The sequence below is a fragment of the Argiope bruennichi genome, chromosome 5 (assembly GCF_947563725.1).
Source record: "Argiope bruennichi chromosome 5, qqArgBrue1.1, whole genome shotgun sequence".
Classification (NCBI taxonomy): Eukaryota; Metazoa; Arthropoda; class Arachnida; order Araneae; family Araneidae; genus Argiope; species Argiope bruennichi.
In genome coordinates, this window is record NC_079155.1 from 122,543,802 (window position 1) to 122,562,459 (window position 18,658).

Sequence of the window (18,658 nt, forward strand, 5' to 3'; positions counted from 1 at the left end):
TTGAATTTTTATATTTATTATTATTTTCTTACGGTATTTTGAATAATAATAGCGAGTTTTGTTTGCCGTTTTTTTTATTAGAAATAATTTTTTATTTTGATTTAAAAGAATTTATTGGATCTCCTTCTTCAATTGATTTATATGTATTCTATCTGTTGGAAGTTCTAATTATTATGAGTTAGTGAATGTTCTTTTGAAAATTTTTTATTCAGAGAATGAGTGGATTTGAAGACAACGAACCTTTAAAACCAACTAATGTTAAACCTAATCTGGCCAAACTAATAATAGTGAAAGAGGCTGAGCTTCGACGTGGTGGAATTCTGGGATACGGAGCATTCGGAACAGTTTACAAAGTAATGAAATGAGTCGAAAGCGTTTATTTTTGTTTTGTTGCCAAAATTTAAAATTAATTTTTTAATTTTTTTGGTATCATATTAATTATTTTTATATAATCCAGGGTGTATGGGTACCTGAAGGAAAAAATATAAAGATTCCCGTGGCAATCAAAGTACTTCGTGAAGGCACTTGTCCAAGTGCAAGCAAAGATTTTCTCGAGGTATTTAATTTGTCTTTTTTTATTTCTTACATTTAAGAACTTTATTATATGTTTCTTCAATTAATTTCAATACATTGTCATTCCATGCTTATATATTGGATGAAAATACTAGTCTGTCTTATTTGGTAAGATTATAATATTTAAAAAAATCGATTATGTCTTCTTGATTTCAAATACTATACATTTCTCTATATTTCAAAATTATTTATTGCCCTTTCAGGAGGCATATATCATGGCCAGTGTGGATCATCCGAACCTGTTGAAACTTCTGGCCGTCTGCATGGCTTCCCAGTCGATGTTGGTTACTCAGCTGATGCCTCTGGGATGTCTGCTTGATTATGTGAGAAACAACAAGGATAAAATTGGTTCAAAACCGCTACTCAACTGGTGTGCTCAAATAGCTAGAGTAAGATTTTTTTGTTAAATTATAATTTTTCATGCTGTTTTATATCTCAATAATAATATATTCAATTTAATTATTAAGTACTTGAATTTTTTAAATTCCTATTTCAGTTATCGTTGTAGTTTATCAGGAAAGGAAAAATACATGTATGTTGCGTTATTTAAATACACACTTGTTGCATTGTTTAAATTTAGCGCAATTTATTATATTAGGTCCTTCCCCTCAAAGGAAAGGATGTGGTTTCCCCAAAACTTCATCGCTTAGTGTAATAAAGATGTCATCCATGAGAACGCTTTACATGGTAGCAGTTACGAAATATTGATCTTTGGAGTGGTTTTAGTATTTTCGCTAAATCTATCTTGTTATCTTGGCGAGTGTTTTTGGCGATTAAATCTTGTCATGTGGTAAATAATATCCAAAAATTAAATTTGTGATTTAGACTGCTTTCCTAACCGATTGAAACCAAAATTTGAGACAGAATTATACTTATAATCACAAAAACACCCTCACTTTCCAAATTTGATATATTTAAGTCATTGCTTTTTTAAGTTATCGTATTTGCATGGTTCTGAAAGTACAGACAGACAGATAGGTGTTCAGCTGCTTGTTGAATTTGGCTCAAAACTTAATAGCTATCTATACTACAGATGTTAAATCTATAAAATGAATTTTATTCATCTAATTCTCTTCGCATGCAAGTATCGTGTTAACTCTTATGGATAGACAGACTTCTGAATTGATTTTGCGCAAAATTTGATAGAAATTTACAAATTTGATATAAGGACCATACTCCCTATTTCATCTATCTACCTATCTCAAAGCTATCTTTGTTGCAGACAGATGGACAGACATATTCCAAAATTGTGTTTTCCGAATTCGGGAAGATCTAAAGCGTGGAAATACGTAAAAATATCGAGTTTGAGTTTTTCGCGATTATAATATTTAATCGATATTTCGTATACGAGTAAGTGAAAAGGTCCTTAAAGAAATATTGAATTCATATTTATAGAACCATACAAAAGGAAGTTTATGAAATATAATATCATTGCATCACATACTGCTTAAGAATTTTGATGTTTTACTCATTCTTAGCTTTCATCCGCTAACTGTTTCGATCGTCTCCCAGAAATTATATAAAATAACCTTTTACTCCATTATGTAATAGATTGAAATTCAATAATCGCTTAGAAGTCTTGCAAAAAAACAACAACAACAAAAAAAAAAACGTTGCAAATTTTCTGATGTAGTAAATAGGAGTGTCATCACTTTCTCAAAGATAATGAAAAAAAATTTATTCACTTTTAAGAATGAGGTATTATAATATCGCATCAACAGTTCGCAAATTTATGAATACATTTATAACTACACAAAGTGAAACAAGATATTTCTTACAAATGTTTTTAAATATGCTGCCAAATATTCTATAAAAAAGTTTTATTATACACACGGAATTTTATAAGAAATAAAAAAACATCGTCTTTCTTTATATGTAAATAATAATTTTACTCTATTTCAGAAAAGTTTTACATATTATAATGGCTAGTAAATATGAATCTACAAATTATATACTTTTCTTTAGGGTATGGCTCATCTTGAAGAACGTCGTATGGTTCATAGAGATCTGGCTTTGAGAAATGTGCTTCGTAAGTCTTCTAACTGCCTTTTTTTAGTAATAAACCATCATGTTTTTTACAACCTAGTAAGAGTGCTCATTAAATTTATATATAATGCAATTATTTTTCCATTTTCAGTTCAAACTCCTGGTTGCATTAAAATAACAGATTTTGGCTTGGCAAAACTGTTAGATATCAATGAAGAACAATATAAAGCCGCTGGTGGGAAAGTAAGAATGAATATTTTCATAATTAATAACTTTTTATTTTAATATATTTATTGAGATGAACAAATTCTTATTAAGATGCCATTAATTCTTATTAGATGCCAATCAAGTGGCTGGCTCTGGAATGCATTCAACATCGCATATTCACTCACAAAAGCGATGTTTGGGCATTTGGTAATTATTTATTTTTTGTTTTTAATTTTTTTAACTGTTGCTGGTTATTTTATACTTATTGAATTAAAAAAAATATTTGTTGTAGTGTCAATTCTAGCATTGTAATTACAGTATCTCAAATTTTTGAATCTCAAATTATTTCTGTAATAAACCTGTAAAATTCAATGATTCCTATAATACTGTATGAGAATAAACCTTGATTCTACGTAACTTTTTAAATTTCGATAACTAATTATCCATTTCGGAAAATTACTTAAGGCTTGAGTGTTTATATAAATGTTGTTTTTTAATGCGCTGATAATTGTGGCATTTACTTTATAATTACAGTAGCTCAAAATTCTTTTAATTTCAAATTGCTACCAAATAAATTGTAAAATTCAAATGATTCCCAACATACTACTAGTAATAAGCAAATAAACATTAGTACATCATAACTAATTTTTAAATTTCCTCAACCAGTTATCCATTTCGGAAAATAGGCGTTGCCCCTAAATGATAAGGATTGTTTTTTGAAGTGTTTGTTGTAGTATTTACTTTGCAAATCTGAGTATCTCAATTTTTTTTAGTTCAACTTGTTATTATAAGAAGCTGTAATATCCGAATGATCCCTAACATACTATATGCGAATAAATTTTGGTGCATCATAAGTAATATTTAAATTTCCATAGCTAATTATCCATTTCGGAAAATATACATAAGATTTAGAAGATTTATTATTATAATAAACTAAAATTCAAATGATTCCTAACTTACTGTATGCAAATAAACCGTGATGATACTTAAATTTCTATAACTAATTATTCATTTCGGAAAATATACGTAGGACCTGAATGTTCAGGTGATAAAATTTTTATTCTGTGATTTAAAAGCTCTAAATTTGGAATCCTATATCATCAAAGACTTGACATATGCTGGACTTATTGCCCACTGGGAGTCAGAATTCATTCTCTGACGTTATGCAAAAGTGTGGAGAAGAGATACCAACGAGGCTGTCATCTAATCATGGTTTGAGAGTACGGGATCCATCCTAAAATAACTGTTATGTTACTTCAAGATATTGCATTAATATAACTTAATAAATTAATTTAATATTACTAAATGAACTCGCTGTGACAATATTTTTTTAAAAAATCAGAGCTCACCACCTTTAACCATAATGCATATCATAAATCAGAGATATTTATATGTATTTGAATTTAACTTTGATTTAAACGAATTTGAAACATATTTTATTTCTTCATTTCTGGTTTGAAAAAATTAATATAACGCCTGAAGGAATGACTTCATCATTCGAATTTTTCTTGATATACTGTGTAAAATTAAAAAAAATTATTTTTTTCAAATTTTGTCTTTAATTTTATGATTAGAAATTTCGGTATGAATATTATATTTAACAGACATCTATAAATCTATAAATTTTATTATCTATATTTAATCAGAAATCAAAGACCTTTAAGATATTTAATTATATTTTAATGAAGGTTTTTCTAATTTGAATCGATCTATATTCTTAACATATAACGGAAAACGAAAATTTAATTGAACTTTGTCATTCTGCTTTAAGCTATAGTTAACTACTCTCAAACAAAAATAAAATTTTAAAATGCATTTTCAGGTGTGACTGTTTGGGAATTATTGACGTACGGCGGAAGACCCTATGAAAATGTCCCTGCCAGGGAAGTACCTGATTTGCTAGAAAAAGGAGAACGTCTTCCACAGCCTTCTATTTGCACCATCGATGTTTATATGATCATGATAAAATGTAAGGATTTTTAGTATATTTATTATCATTTATTATTTAAAAATTGTATTTAAAAAAATTTCTTCCGGAGATCATTTACCAGATGTGAAAATTAAAAATTTAGGCATGGTGGTTGGTTCTTGCTTCCTTGGTGTTTATAATAATGGGAACGAGTAGCCTTCACACCCATGAAGGGTTGTACTTTTGTATGATAGCTAGACACACGAACCATTTGTAATGTAGGCTATAATGTGCTTATTGCAGTCTCGTTTTAAATTTCTTTGCCTCTCCATTATTCAACTAACCTGTCCGTTGAGGCAAGGTGTAGCTCTTTTGTGATTACTGTTGTTATTAAGTTGATCAAGTCATTCAAAAAACGAAGGATAAAGCAATTTCATGCTGTGAAACCTTCTTCGTACTTGATCACCAGCGTGTGAAATTGCGACTTAAAAGGGTGGATGTTTAGACATTTTTTCCCTATATTCTTTCCTTAAAGTGATTTTCAAAGAACTTTCAGCCAGATAAGAAACTTAAAAGGTAAGGGTTCAGATTGGTACCTGCTCCATGATATGACAAATATCCGAATCTCCAATCGAAAAATAACCATATTTATATTTGTACATAATTTTTGATAATAAATTATGTTCTCGACTGTTGTATTTCTTTTATGGTATATCGAATCGTATAAAAGAAACATATTTTGCACGTGTGTATGAGAGAGAAAGAGAGAAAAATGAGATCAAATATGTGAGAATGTAATTATGAAAGTCAAAAATTACAAAAAGAACAGACTATATGAAAATTTTATTTAGGAAATCGAGTTTTATCGTGAAAATATTAAAAGAAAAATGATTTACTAAGAGTTGATTCTTTCTCATGTGATACTTTTTAAATGTCACGTTAATTTGATTTTTCATGGCACCGCTCTATTTGCAAGAGATAAGGACACACCATGCTTATGGTAATATGAGAGGTAATTTGATTCTTGGATGATATTTGTAGCAAAATTTGTTGTGTGAATTGACTCAATTGTATCAAAGAGAAATATAGAGAGAATATATGGAATGAATGAATGCAATATATATATGATATATTATGAGCTCTATATACAATATATTATTAGCTTAAAATTTTTTAATAAATTTAAATTATTTACTAAAAGTTACTTTCATGAAATTTGTTGAACATTAAGCATGTCAACATTAATAATGCTGAAATTTAAACTTCATAGAGTTCATCGTTTTCACACCGTGCGCTGCCACACATTTATGCTTATTATTTTGAGAAAATGCTTTTTAACAATTATGTTATAATAGGTAATGCTTATTCTATAATTTTTGAAATTAATTTGTAATTTATTTATCAAATTTATCGACTATCTATCCGAGTCATTTCCTTTCCTTCCCTTGACTACTTATTTAATTTCAACATTTGCATTTTTTCACTTTCTAATTATTATGAATTTGAATTTTATGATTTCTTTTTCAGGCTGGATGCTGGACGCCGAATCCCGACCATCTTTCAAGGAGCTGGCGGACGAGTTTGCGAAAATGGCGCGGGATCCGGGAAGGTTCCTGGTGATCCCCGGAGACAAGCTAATGCGTCTGCCCAGTTACACCCCTCAGGACGAGAAAGAGATGATTCGCACCCTTAGTATGCCCATCGAAGGGAACGAGGAAATCATGGACGCCGAGGAGTACTTGCAGCCGAAATTGGATCAAATGGGATCGGATTCTCCACCACCACCCACTCCCATTAAGGTATGATTTTAAATAATTTAAATAAATTTTATTTGCCCTAGATGCCTTTAAATGCTCTTATATTTAATTCAAATAAATTTTGTTTGCCCTAGATGCCTTTAAATGCTCTTATGTTTAATTCAAATAAATTTTATTTGCCCTAGATGCTTTTGAATGTTCTTATATTTAATTCAATTTGTTCTAGATGCCTTTAAATGCTCTTATATTTAATTCAAATAAATTTATTTGCACTTGATGGATTATTAATCTAATTCGAAGTATTACAATTTTTTTTCTTATAAAGTATTATTCTATACTTAGTATTATACTAAGTTTAGAAATAATACTTATAAGTATTACTTTTATACTTATTATTTTTTTCATTTTCAAAATAAAAAATTGTAATCATGAAAAATATCGAGATTTATACTAAGATTAACATCGGGATTTTGATGAATATTATGTCTTAGGCTTCACTAAATTGGGGAAAAAAATATATCTTTTTTATTATGTTCATTCCCTTTGAGAATATGATGACTCCGATACAAAACATGTTTGCTGCATGAAATTTGGTTTATTGTTTTCGCATCGAAATTGTAAATCTGTATCAAATATTCTACAAAATCCATTGAGAAAAGAATCATTGTGTGTCCATTTATTTTTATATGCATAGTTTAAACCAGTGGGAGTGGTCCCCACAAAACTTTCTATCATAATCTCTAATAAAGATGTTATCCCAGAGAACGCCGTGGACGGTATTGGCGTGCAATAGTTACGAAATATCAAACTTTGGCTTGAATTTAGAATTTTTTTCTAATTTCTCGAGTGATCCTCTGTAAGTGTTTTAGATATTTATCCCGGCATGCAGCTAATAATGTACGAAAATTGAATTTTTGTTTTAGATATGTTTTTCACAATCGATTGAAACAAAAATTATTGTTATCGGCACAAAATTACATACTGAATTTGATATATTTAAGAAACTGCGATTTTTAATTATCGCGTTTACATGATTCTGAAAGTATTTTCAGACAGTTGTTCGACAATTTGTTGAATTTAATTCAAAATTCAACTGGTGTGTCTACATTGTGAAATATGTGAAACGAATATTATCTTCATTTTGTATTAAATTTGTATTAAATTGTATTCTTCATTATTAAACGAATATTATCTTCATTTTGTATTAAATTTGTATTAAATTGTATTTCTTATTCTTCATTATTAAACGAATATTATCTTCATTTTGTATTAAATTGTATTTCGTATTCTCAATTATTAAACGAATATTATCTTCATTTTGTAGTTATCCTGGTAACTTATATTCGAACAGCCAAATAAATTGATTTCCTCTGATTAGATTTTACTCAAAATTTTATAGAAATATCTAAATTTGATTTAAAGACCGCATGGCAATTTTCATCCATCTAGCTCAAAGCGCTTTTGAATTTTAATTTTATCACTAACAAACATTTTTTTTAAAAATGCATTTTCTTGAACTCACGGAGATTTAAATCAAAATCTCGAGTTTGACGATTGCAGTACTTTTTCTATACTTCGTATACTAAAAAGTAAAAATGCAATGAGAGGAATGATTGAATGCTACTTGGCATATGATTTTATCACTAAAATTCTTTTTGTATCTATTTTGGGCCTGAAGAAAATGGTATATCTATCTCTGTAGGGGGCATTTATCAATTATACATATTTCATTCTCTACATTATACGGCTAAACAAATCTAAGATCAAGACCTATTACGGAAACAAACAAAAAAAATCGATGTTTTATTATGTATTTCTTGTATTATTACCCTTTTAAACCATGTGATATATTTACCTTTCGATCATTTTCCCTTTCAGAAATTCATGGAAGATCGAGGTTTCGATGGCGATTCTTTGAACAGCTCCGCCAATAATTCGGGCGAAATGAATCCGAATCACAGCAACCTGAAATGCAATTGCCCTGAAAGCTGTGGATTGAGCCACATTTGTCATAACAGAGATAACAGGGACACCAGTCTCAGTACAAGATACTGTTCCGATCCTTTGACATCTCTGGAAAGAGGTAATTTTGTTTGCACGAAGTGTGTGTGCAGATATACATATATATTACCTTCCTTGGATCATAATTTTTTTCACCAATAAAAAGTGACTTTCATGTCAAATGACATTAACAGAATATATAAATACTTGCAAAAAATGCATTTTATAACAATGTTTTTATTGTAACGAATGTATTTTGTGGCGCTTTTTTGTTGATTGTTTTGTATCGTTCTTGATATATTTTTACGAACTGTTTTTATTTCATATTTTAGGCTATGCATATATTTAACATGAAATGAAAATAAGTCATTACCGTAAATATGCATTTTGAATGTAATGTCACATGGAATCAAATTAAAATTATTTTTGCAAATAGTTAAGATATGACTAGCCCACAAAACAAAATCTTTTATATTGACAACTTCTTAACTAAAAAAATATTGAACAGAAAAAGACTGATGATAATTGCATAACATGGTAATTGTTTTATTATAAGAACTTCCAGAAATATCTTTAGGATGCATAATGACAAAGAATGCTGTTGATTACTAAAAAAATAAGCTTTATCTTATAATAAAAAATAAAATGAATTAATAATGTATATGTGATTCAACAAGAGTTGCTCGTTCTTTTAAATTCATTTGCCTGTGACGCAGAGGTGGGCCTACATAAAATGGCGCCCAAGGCAAATGTTTAATCAACTTCCCAATCCATTTATTAAAAAAGAAAACAACAATTTACCTAATATCCCCATCCGTCGCCACGCACACCCTGGAGTGCTAAAACTAATTGCAACAAAATTTAAAATAATAATATTTAAAATAATTTTTAATTTGTGTGATTTACAAATTATGTCACAAATTATGTTTAATTTGTTAATGTCACTTAATATATTTATTGAAATCATTTATTTTTTTGGGTTTTAATTTTTGTAATATTAATTGCTACAAATAATCAAGAAATAAATTGGAAGATACGATAAAGAAAACGTGCACAAAAAAAGTATTATTATTTCATTTAAATTTTGAGTATTTAGGCACTTTCAACCGGTAAAAAATTTAAGCAGGATGATTTTTTAAAATGAAAAATTAAATGAGATTGTTAATCATTTTGGCCATTTTAAATTACAATAATTTCAAATTTTGTAACTAATTAAAAAAATTGTTTAAAGTAAATTCACAGTTGGATAACAAATTAATAATTTTGAAATCTAATGTTTGAAATAATGCCAAATTAATATTTATAGAATGTGCAATTACGTTATCAAGAAAATAAAAAAAATCATAGCCGTAATCGTAATTATTAATTTATTTTTTAAAAAATACATCGCATGCAAAATCCGATTCTAAAATATAGATGACCTGATGTTAAAAATAATACACGCATGAAAAAAACTATCATTCATAACTAAAAACACTTAAAGACGTGTACTTTTGACAGTAAATATATTTGCTTTATGTTAAAATTTTAAGCTCTTGAAGTCATACACGATTTAAATGGTTGTTACAGTAACTGAATTTATTAGGTAATTAATTAAGTAAGAGTTACATGTGCTCACTCAGTATTGATTGAGCATTGCTCTCTATGAAGGGTGGAGGATTGATTTGCTGCATTTATTCCTTTGTGCAGATGCAGATAGAGATCTCTTCATGCATCCGAACGGTGCATCCCTTATGCATCCGAAGGAGATCAAACTGGATTTGCCCGTGGATCAAGAAGATTATTTAGTTCCTTCCCCTCGCTCGTGTACTTCCACTGGATACATGGATCTGGTAGGAGATGCCAAAACTTCAGGTGAGCTCAGAATTTGCAGCTTCTTTTATGAAAAGTTCTTTGTCAGTTCTTTGTTCTTATTATTTATTTCGAACAAATTAGACTGAATACAGAGTAAATAGTGGCAATTCGCACATTTTTTGAAAACAATTTTGGCAGTAAAAATTAGGTTTTGGAATTAAATTTTTGCCTTTTAATTTATTTGTTTAACTATTTTTTGCTATTATTCTAGATCTTAATTTAATTTTTTTTTGTAAAATTAATATAGGTAGTTTTCCACACAGCGTTTCATTAAACGGTGATAATTTAATGTCTACAATTGCTCATTCAACTTTTTAATAATTTAAACACAAAAAAATGACTATATTTTAACTGTTATAGAAACTCCAAAGATCTTGTGTTCATCTAAATGAACTGTTAATTTGTTAACAATATGTCAGCCTTGATTTAATGTTTTCTTGACATGCTCTGCAGTTATCTCTCTGCTAAATCTTTATCATTCCGCTCAGTTCATTGATTTTTTTTCTACAATCCAGTATAAATTTATTTTTTCCCAGTTTTAAATTCTATTTTTTTTTAAATTTTAATTATGAGTTTTTTACCGGTGTAACGCCGTACTTGACACACATCATCAGAATACTCCAGTATTACACTTCATCGGTACTAATCATCATCAGAATACAACCCAGTCTAATACCATAACTAATTTTTTCATGAATAAAAATTAATTATGGAATCATAAGCTTTATGGAAATGCCAGTAAATCTATTTAAACATCTATGTTTATAAAACGATAATGTGCCCCGGAACAAAAGTTAAATTTTGGATTTGATTGTTGTGTAGTGTATTTACTTGAGAAATATTTGTAGTTTTCATAATTTCTATCTAATTTAATATGACAGCTGAGTGTCTGAGTTGTTTGAAGCTAAAACAGAAGTTGGGATTTGTGCATTTGTTAATAACGCAGACCAAAGGAGCTGGTATATTTTTTAACTCCGCTTTCTGTTACAGATTTTGATGGATATTTCTATTACAAATGTTTAGATTTTTTAATGCATATTTAACATGTACTTGCTTGGTAATTTTTAAATTATACAACAAGCTTTGAGATTAGTTAGGCATTCAGGAATAATTCATTTTTACAATAGAACAAACCAGGCTTTCAAATGCAGAGGCAGGCAACATTTAATGAATTAAGTGAAAGAAATGGATCCACTAGATGAAAAATTCTTCTCGAGTTAAATGAAATATTAATTCCAAATAGTATAACACGATTGCATTAATAACTGATCATATGCAATAAGAAAGATAACAACAACAACAGTCTGCAACAACATCTGCCAATGCAACAAACTTATTATTTACAACAATTTACCCGTATATTTAACAACCTATAGAACGACAACAATCAGCGGCACAGAATTACAACAACGGTCTGTCAGAATAAGAATAAGATAAGCGTTAAAGAACTTTCCATCAGTAGATATACATACATATCATGCTCTTATTCATACAACTAGGTTGTTGCATTATTGTGTATTTAAATTTCGCACTATCTCTTCTGTGTAGCAGTTTCTTGTAAGGGATTTACTGGTTAATAGCATGACCGCTTTGTATTTGTGATCCCTTGCTCAAAATCACTTACATTATCCCTCCTTAAAGTTTTTTCTATAAATTTAGAATCGTTCTATATGATTTTTTTTGTTTTTATAATTGGTAGATTTTTTTAATAATTGTTTTGGTTGATGTATTCGGTTTTGCTCGAGATAAAAATCTTTTCACGTGAAACATTTTTAACTTAAAAATACTTTTGTATAAAATGTTAAAATTTACAAATTTTTTTTGTCTGTCTATTTTTAATTAAAATAAGAATATCTATTGAATCTGACTATTTTTAAAAATCACCGATAGCTAATTTTCCTCATTTGTTATTACGATTTATTATATTAGATAGGAAATTTTAATTTCAAACTTTGAAATATAGGAAAGCTTTTATCGTTTGAGCGATTGACTTTAATTTCTGAGCATGGTTAAATCATGAAAATAATACCAATAAAAACATTGTTTCAAAATATATTAAAATTAAAAAGAAAATTAAAAAAATAGTAGTTCAAAATGTACGAATTTTATTAAGTTCTAATTAATTGAATATGTAATTAATTTTTCTGCTTTGGAAAATTGATATGTCTTATTTAATAAGTGTGAAAAATTTTGTTGAATTCAACTTAATTATTTAGGAGATGTGGAAAATGCTTATATACATTGCCACAATGATTTATATTAAGATAACTTGCTTTTCTTATATTCGGAAAATTCAGATTTGTATTAAAATAACTATTTTTATAGTGCCACCATTTGTTGGGAATTTCCTTCCTGTTACAACTTTACCTCACCAAGCAGTGGACAATTTAGAGTATCATCTCATGAAACACAATCCTAACATCCCTTCAGATGTGCCTCCAACTCACCAGAAGAAATCCAACAGTAGTGATGAGGACACTGATGAACATGACTATTATAATGACTACGATGGACTTCAAAGAGAACTGCAACCTCTGAATAATCATCGAAATGAAACAACTGTATGATAGTTATAATAACGGTTTATGAACGGACAATGTGTCTGGAAAACTAGACAAGGTTACACTACTGCATCATTGTGTACAGTGTGACCATTAGCAGTTACAATGAATAATTGTAAACGATATTTTAAATCAATCATCTTTGTTGGAGTGACTACTTACTATCCCATATAGTAACAACCTATTACATAATATTGTACAGTATTGTTCAACAATTTTCAACAATATTATTCAGTATTGCAAATATTGTTTAATATCATACAATATTGTACAATATATGTGGGTTACTAGGGATCTAACAGTTTGTTACAGAAGTAGTGTATACAAATTCGTCATATTCATACAGGTCGATTTCATGTGCACACGACATGCTACAGTGAGAGAGAAAACTGTGTTCTCAGTGCTTCCATTTCATACAGAAAACTTTTAGAGTGTCTTCCAACTGGAATTTTTTTTGAAACTTTCCAAAGCATTATCTTTTTTTTAGTATTGGGTGGAACCCAGCAGATTGAGCCGTCTGTGATATATGTCAGTGTTTTTTCCCATATTGATAATCATCACCATTTAGTAAGTGTTATTATGAAAATTAGCAATGCAGCCTTTTGTGGAGTAACAACAACAATTTCCTGTTTCAGTGAATATTTTGAAAATGTTGATGGGACTGTGTGATTATTGAATATAAATTATTTTATGAACTCTTTTTCCTTTGATAGAAAATATATATTGTTTGTAAAAACATAGTAGAAGTACAAAACAAAGTAACCTTTATAAACTCTGTATATTCATATATATATATATATTAATATGTTTTCTCTTTTTTCATAAAAGAGAATAGTGCTTTTTGAACGCTGTATTTCAAAAGTTTTTACTATTTCCTAGCATTCCTGAAACATATTTTCACTTACTGCCCCTGGAATTAGTTGCTTTATTTTTTTTAAAAAGTAATTAATTTTAAAAGTAATTATCTAATGTTTGCATTTGTAGATATGTGAATCATATGTTTTAATTTAAAACTTGCTCAGATTTGAAAAATGATTTGAATTTCAATTTTCGGAAATTTATTGGTTTCGTTAAGTCTTATAGTAATAAATATAATTGTCCCAAAAATGTTTACAAAAATTTAAAAAAAAAATATGAATGAGTTTTAATGAGATATTTTTGTATTCAAAAGTTTAAAAATAATTTTAATTATTACTTTTCACTTTTATTCACTGGTTATCTTTATGAAAATAAAATTGCCGGAATAAAATAAATTTTAAACTTTTTTCTTTTTTTCTGTGAGCTAAAAATACAGTTAACCTGTTACATAAAAAACTTACAAAAAAAACAAAAACGCTTTCTTGTTTTCTGGCATTATTGTTAGAAGTTTTTATTCCATGATCCCTTTTGAATAAAAGAACAAAATATAAAAAAAATGTTTTATGATTTGAATGAAAATTTTAAAATTTAGGTAATTTAGTTTTTTTCCTTGCATAAATTTTCTTCGTTATTTGAAATACACATGTAATATTCTTATGCCAAATTGTCTTATAAAACTCCAATTTAAATCTTCATTTTTAAAGAATACAGCTGGATTCGCAGCTATTCGACATTATGTGGCAAATTGGTAGGTATTAAAAAAAGGTAGGTCTTTTGGATAATCCAGAATTTTATAAATACTCACTTTCTACCCAACCCATTTTAAATGAGAATCCCCTGCCCTTTTTATACCAATACTTGTTCTGTATTCTGAGTTCTTACTGCAGGCCAGTACTTTATAAATGTTTGCTTTATAAAGCTTTGCACATTTTTAAATTTATAATGGAAATAAAATTTACAGGAATAAAAATGTTGCATACATTTTAAAATAAATTTTATCGTACTAAAACTATCGTACGTATCCTCAATAGATTTTTTAAATGCTTTTTGTCTTCATTTATAATTTATGTTACTTAAATATCATTGTTTGTATACTAATTATAATTTACGGATTTAAATTTATGTACATTATTTATTTTTAATGACTATAATTATTAATTATTTTTCTTGTAAAAGATTTAATAAGTGAAAATTACCTACTAAGTAAAAACTAATAATTGCCATAATTTTATTGTATTATTCGATATTACAATATCAATATCAAAAATCCTTTTGCAGGATTACAAGAGTTATATTAATATTTGTTATATTGTAATTCTAAGCGATATCTGTATTAGTGTTTTTTAAATTCCGTTCCTTTTGGATGCTGAAAATATTTGCTCTTGTAAAATATTGATAATGAAAAAATACTACAAAAGGATTGTTTGTAGTTATAAGTCATGTATATTATGAGTACGAAACTTAACAACAGAAAGCCGAAAACAGTGGTTATAGGTATTAAACAAAAATGTTCTTGGAATTCTGGTGGCATATATTTTACCAGCTTTCTTGTACATGCTCATTTTATGTATAGCTACATTTCATATTTAATGATCTAAATGACCATTAATATGTGTAAGCTCTAATTAAAAACTGTACCTGTGTCTCATATGTTCCTAACACCAAATATGTGGTTCATAATTCTGTACTCTTGTGTAACTGATATTTTTTAGTGTTTTATTTGAAGAATAATGATGGTTTATACATTTTTTTCACTGGAAAAACATTTTGTCTACATGTTTTAAATGCAAATCATGATGAAACTCAATTTTCTGATCAGAAAATATTTTTTAGTAAGCTATATTTTTGAAGTAAAGGAAAGTGATTAATTTTTTTTTCTATTATATTGTATTTTTTTGTTCTTATTTTGTCCAAATTCGCCTTATTTACTGAAATGTGTAGATATATTCAAACCACTTGATTAGCCATGTGATGTTTATCCAGGCAATAAATTTCTATAGAAATGTATTATCTGGGAAAACATTTTCTTCGCTAATAATTTAATTAGGATAATATCTATGTAATAAATACAAATCCATATTTCAAATATTAGTAAATTAATCCATTTGCCTTTTTTTATTGTTTTTAAAGAAAAAAGATCTAAATTTTGAGTAACGATTTTTTTTTTATAAAATTTCATTATCTGTTTAAATTTTTAGTACAAATAAAAAGAGAAGTAGCAATGGCAATTAAGTATAGTATCAAACAATTAAAATATTACCTTTTTCACTTTTTAGTTTCATTTGATTTTAAACTGTTGAAAAAAAGTATTATACTGCCCTTAATATTTGCTATTGAAGCATTGGTATCTTCTTGTCTATTTTTTCAAGGTGGACAGCTTTATATGTGGTACACATATTAATAACGACATATTAATAATAGAATTTACATAGAATTTAATTAATACACATATTAATAATAGAATTTTTATAGCAGAGGAAATATATTTGATTATAATTAAATCATATTTTCGATGACGATGCAAAACTTTTTGTAATATTTTTGTCAATTGATTCCTTATGTGATGTGAAGCTAAATATTAAATGGAATATTGGTAGATAGAATTAAATATCCTTACGCAAACTTTGCAAATGCAGTACAATTTTTCTTACATTTGCTATATTCTGTTTTATACTGTATTCAACGAAAATTAATTACCTGTTGTTATCAGCATTTGTTCAACAGTATAGATGTATTAATAATTGATTTAACAATCTTTATTTGTGATGAATCGTTTGGTAAAGCATATGATATCATTAAAAGTTTTTTTTTTTTCATCTGCGAGTCTAAAATATTTTTCGTTGTGTTTAACATTTCATTTAATTTAAAGCAGTATTATATTCAGTTCTAGTTAACATTAACGATCTTGCAATTACATTCGTTGCTTTTTATGTTTATTAATGCTGGGAAAATTATTAAAATTAACAATATTTTAAATCGTGTAGAATTTCTTTTTGATTAGCTTTGTAATTTTAGCCGTGAAATTTATCGAAAAATGGCATGTCTTCGATACATCATATTTGTTTTCTACCAAGAAGCATTTTTTTTAAAAAAAGAATTTTGTGGCTTTGCATTTTTTTTTTGTTTCTATGCACGTTTTACGAACTTTTGTATCATTTTCCCCCCGATTATTTGTATAAATTTTAGAAATATACATAACATGTTTTGCATTCGTTACCTAACACTTCGAAATCACTCTTCTTGTATATAACTCACATGTTTCCATATAAAGAATTTGTACATCTTTTTAATTATTATTATTATTATTATTTAGATTGTTATGTAGTTGATTCCTAGGGATCTCAACCAGTTACATTCCAGATTTACACTCTTAAAAATAAAGTAGTACGTGGTATGATAAGAAATAAAAATTATTTGTATATTATTTTTTGAAAAATTCATCTGTGATTAATTGTGTACTTAAATATATTTTATATAAAATGTTGGATTTCCACACTGTTCTTCAAAAATTCTTATTCAATATAAGTATAAATTTTTAATTAGGTATTCAGCATTATGACCAAAGATGGGGGATTTATATTACACAGTTAGACTGTTTAATTCACAGTTTGTTAATACATTCGTGTAAATGTTCCAGTGATGATGATAATGTCTAATATGCCAGTGCCTTGTTGATTGTAAATATGTGTATTTTTTACTCTTATTTTTCAATAAATATATAAAGTATATTTATAAATGTCTTGATTTTTTATATTTAAGATTTTATTAAAAAATTGCTTGTATTGGCAAATTCGTGAAAGTACTTTGTTATACAAGAAAGTAATTAACTTACTCATTCTGTTATGAATGGATCAATTTTTATCATTTTACATCATAAAGTTGCATATATGTATGCAAATGATGTGCAGAAGGAACTATCTGCAACACTGGTAATCCCTGAAGCAACACCAGACGAATTGCCAAAAATGTAGATCTCATTGCATAGCCTGGGATCTTTTATCTTCGGTTTAGCTGGAATGAATGGTTACTAGCAAGAATAATATACTATATTGAGCATGAATATTGAAGCCTAGTAGTAATTTCTGACTGTTCAAGAAATAAAGATTTTACTACATTTAAACATTAACCATGAAATCAAATATACGCATATAAAGAAAAAACCCTGCTTAAACTTTTTTTATTATTGTTACTTACACCTGATAGAAACAATTTCTTTTTTCCAATAAAAAAAAAAGAGAGAATTAATTGTTTAGTTGGCTAATTGCCTTGAAAACAAATTATATGATTTGAACAGTAGGAGTCATGATAATACGATCCAGCAACTAAAAATCAAAATTTAGAAAACGAATTTCGTTAGTAATGGCAATTGTATTTTATTTGTACTAAACATGAGAAAAATTGTTCATTATCCAATAAAAATGAAATTTAGGAGCAGTTAACAAGAAACCTTATTCGAAAAAAAACTACAATTTGGAATGGCAAATGCTGAAACATTATACTTTTTGAAGGACGTGTTTAAATTATCTCTGATGTGAAAAAAGTCTACGTCTAAACAAAATGGATCATCGAAATTCATAACAATTGCAGTGAAATTTATATTAGATACATAGTTATTTAATCTTTGTACAATGGGATAGAGTACAGTTTTTATTTTATTATACTGTAACATCTGCTAGCAGCGTCTAAAGAATGTGTTTTAAAACTGAGTCAGAAAAAACACGTCTACATATCTTCTCTTTTAATTCATTAATTCAAAACAATGATGCGTTCAATAACCTTCTACTGTGGAATCACTAAACTTTCATACTCTTATTTTGAAGCCAAAATAAAGTGCGTGAGCAGATGGTTCAACATTGAATTCGTTCGTGGAATCAGTCATGTTTTTATTTCTTTTACAATGCCTTGTTGATGATTGAAAGAGGTAAACGATATTTTCAGAAGTAATGCTTCAA

General features: G+C 27.8%; 1 protein-coding gene across 2 annotated transcripts in view; it reads left to right on the forward strand.

Annotated features, from left to right (window-relative positions):
* The window catches only part of LOC129968490 (epidermal growth factor receptor-like), a 179,984-nt gene extending 162,595 nt beyond the window's left edge, over nt 1-17,389 (forward strand). For both annotated transcript variants that reach the window (XM_056082420.1, XM_056082419.1), the window contains 11 exons: nt 213-353; nt 458-556; nt 777-962; nt 2,539-2,602; nt 2,711-2,802; nt 2,898-2,973; nt 4,589-4,735; nt 6,203-6,474; nt 8,311-8,515; nt 10,123-10,287; nt 12,613-17,389. In XM_056082420.1, coding sequence (XP_055938395.1) covers nt 213-353; nt 458-556; nt 777-962; nt 2,539-2,602; nt 2,711-2,802; nt 2,898-2,973; nt 4,589-4,735; nt 6,203-6,474; nt 8,311-8,515; nt 10,123-10,287; nt 12,613-12,854 — 1,689 coding nt within the window. In that variant the 3' untranslated portion in view covers nt 12,855-17,389. The remainder of the gene's footprint in view (nt 1-212; nt 354-457; nt 557-776; nt 963-2,538; nt 2,603-2,710; nt 2,803-2,897; nt 2,974-4,588; nt 4,736-6,202; nt 6,475-8,310; nt 8,516-10,122; nt 10,288-12,612) is intronic.
* Nucleotides 17,390-18,658: the final 1,269 nt, after the last annotated feature.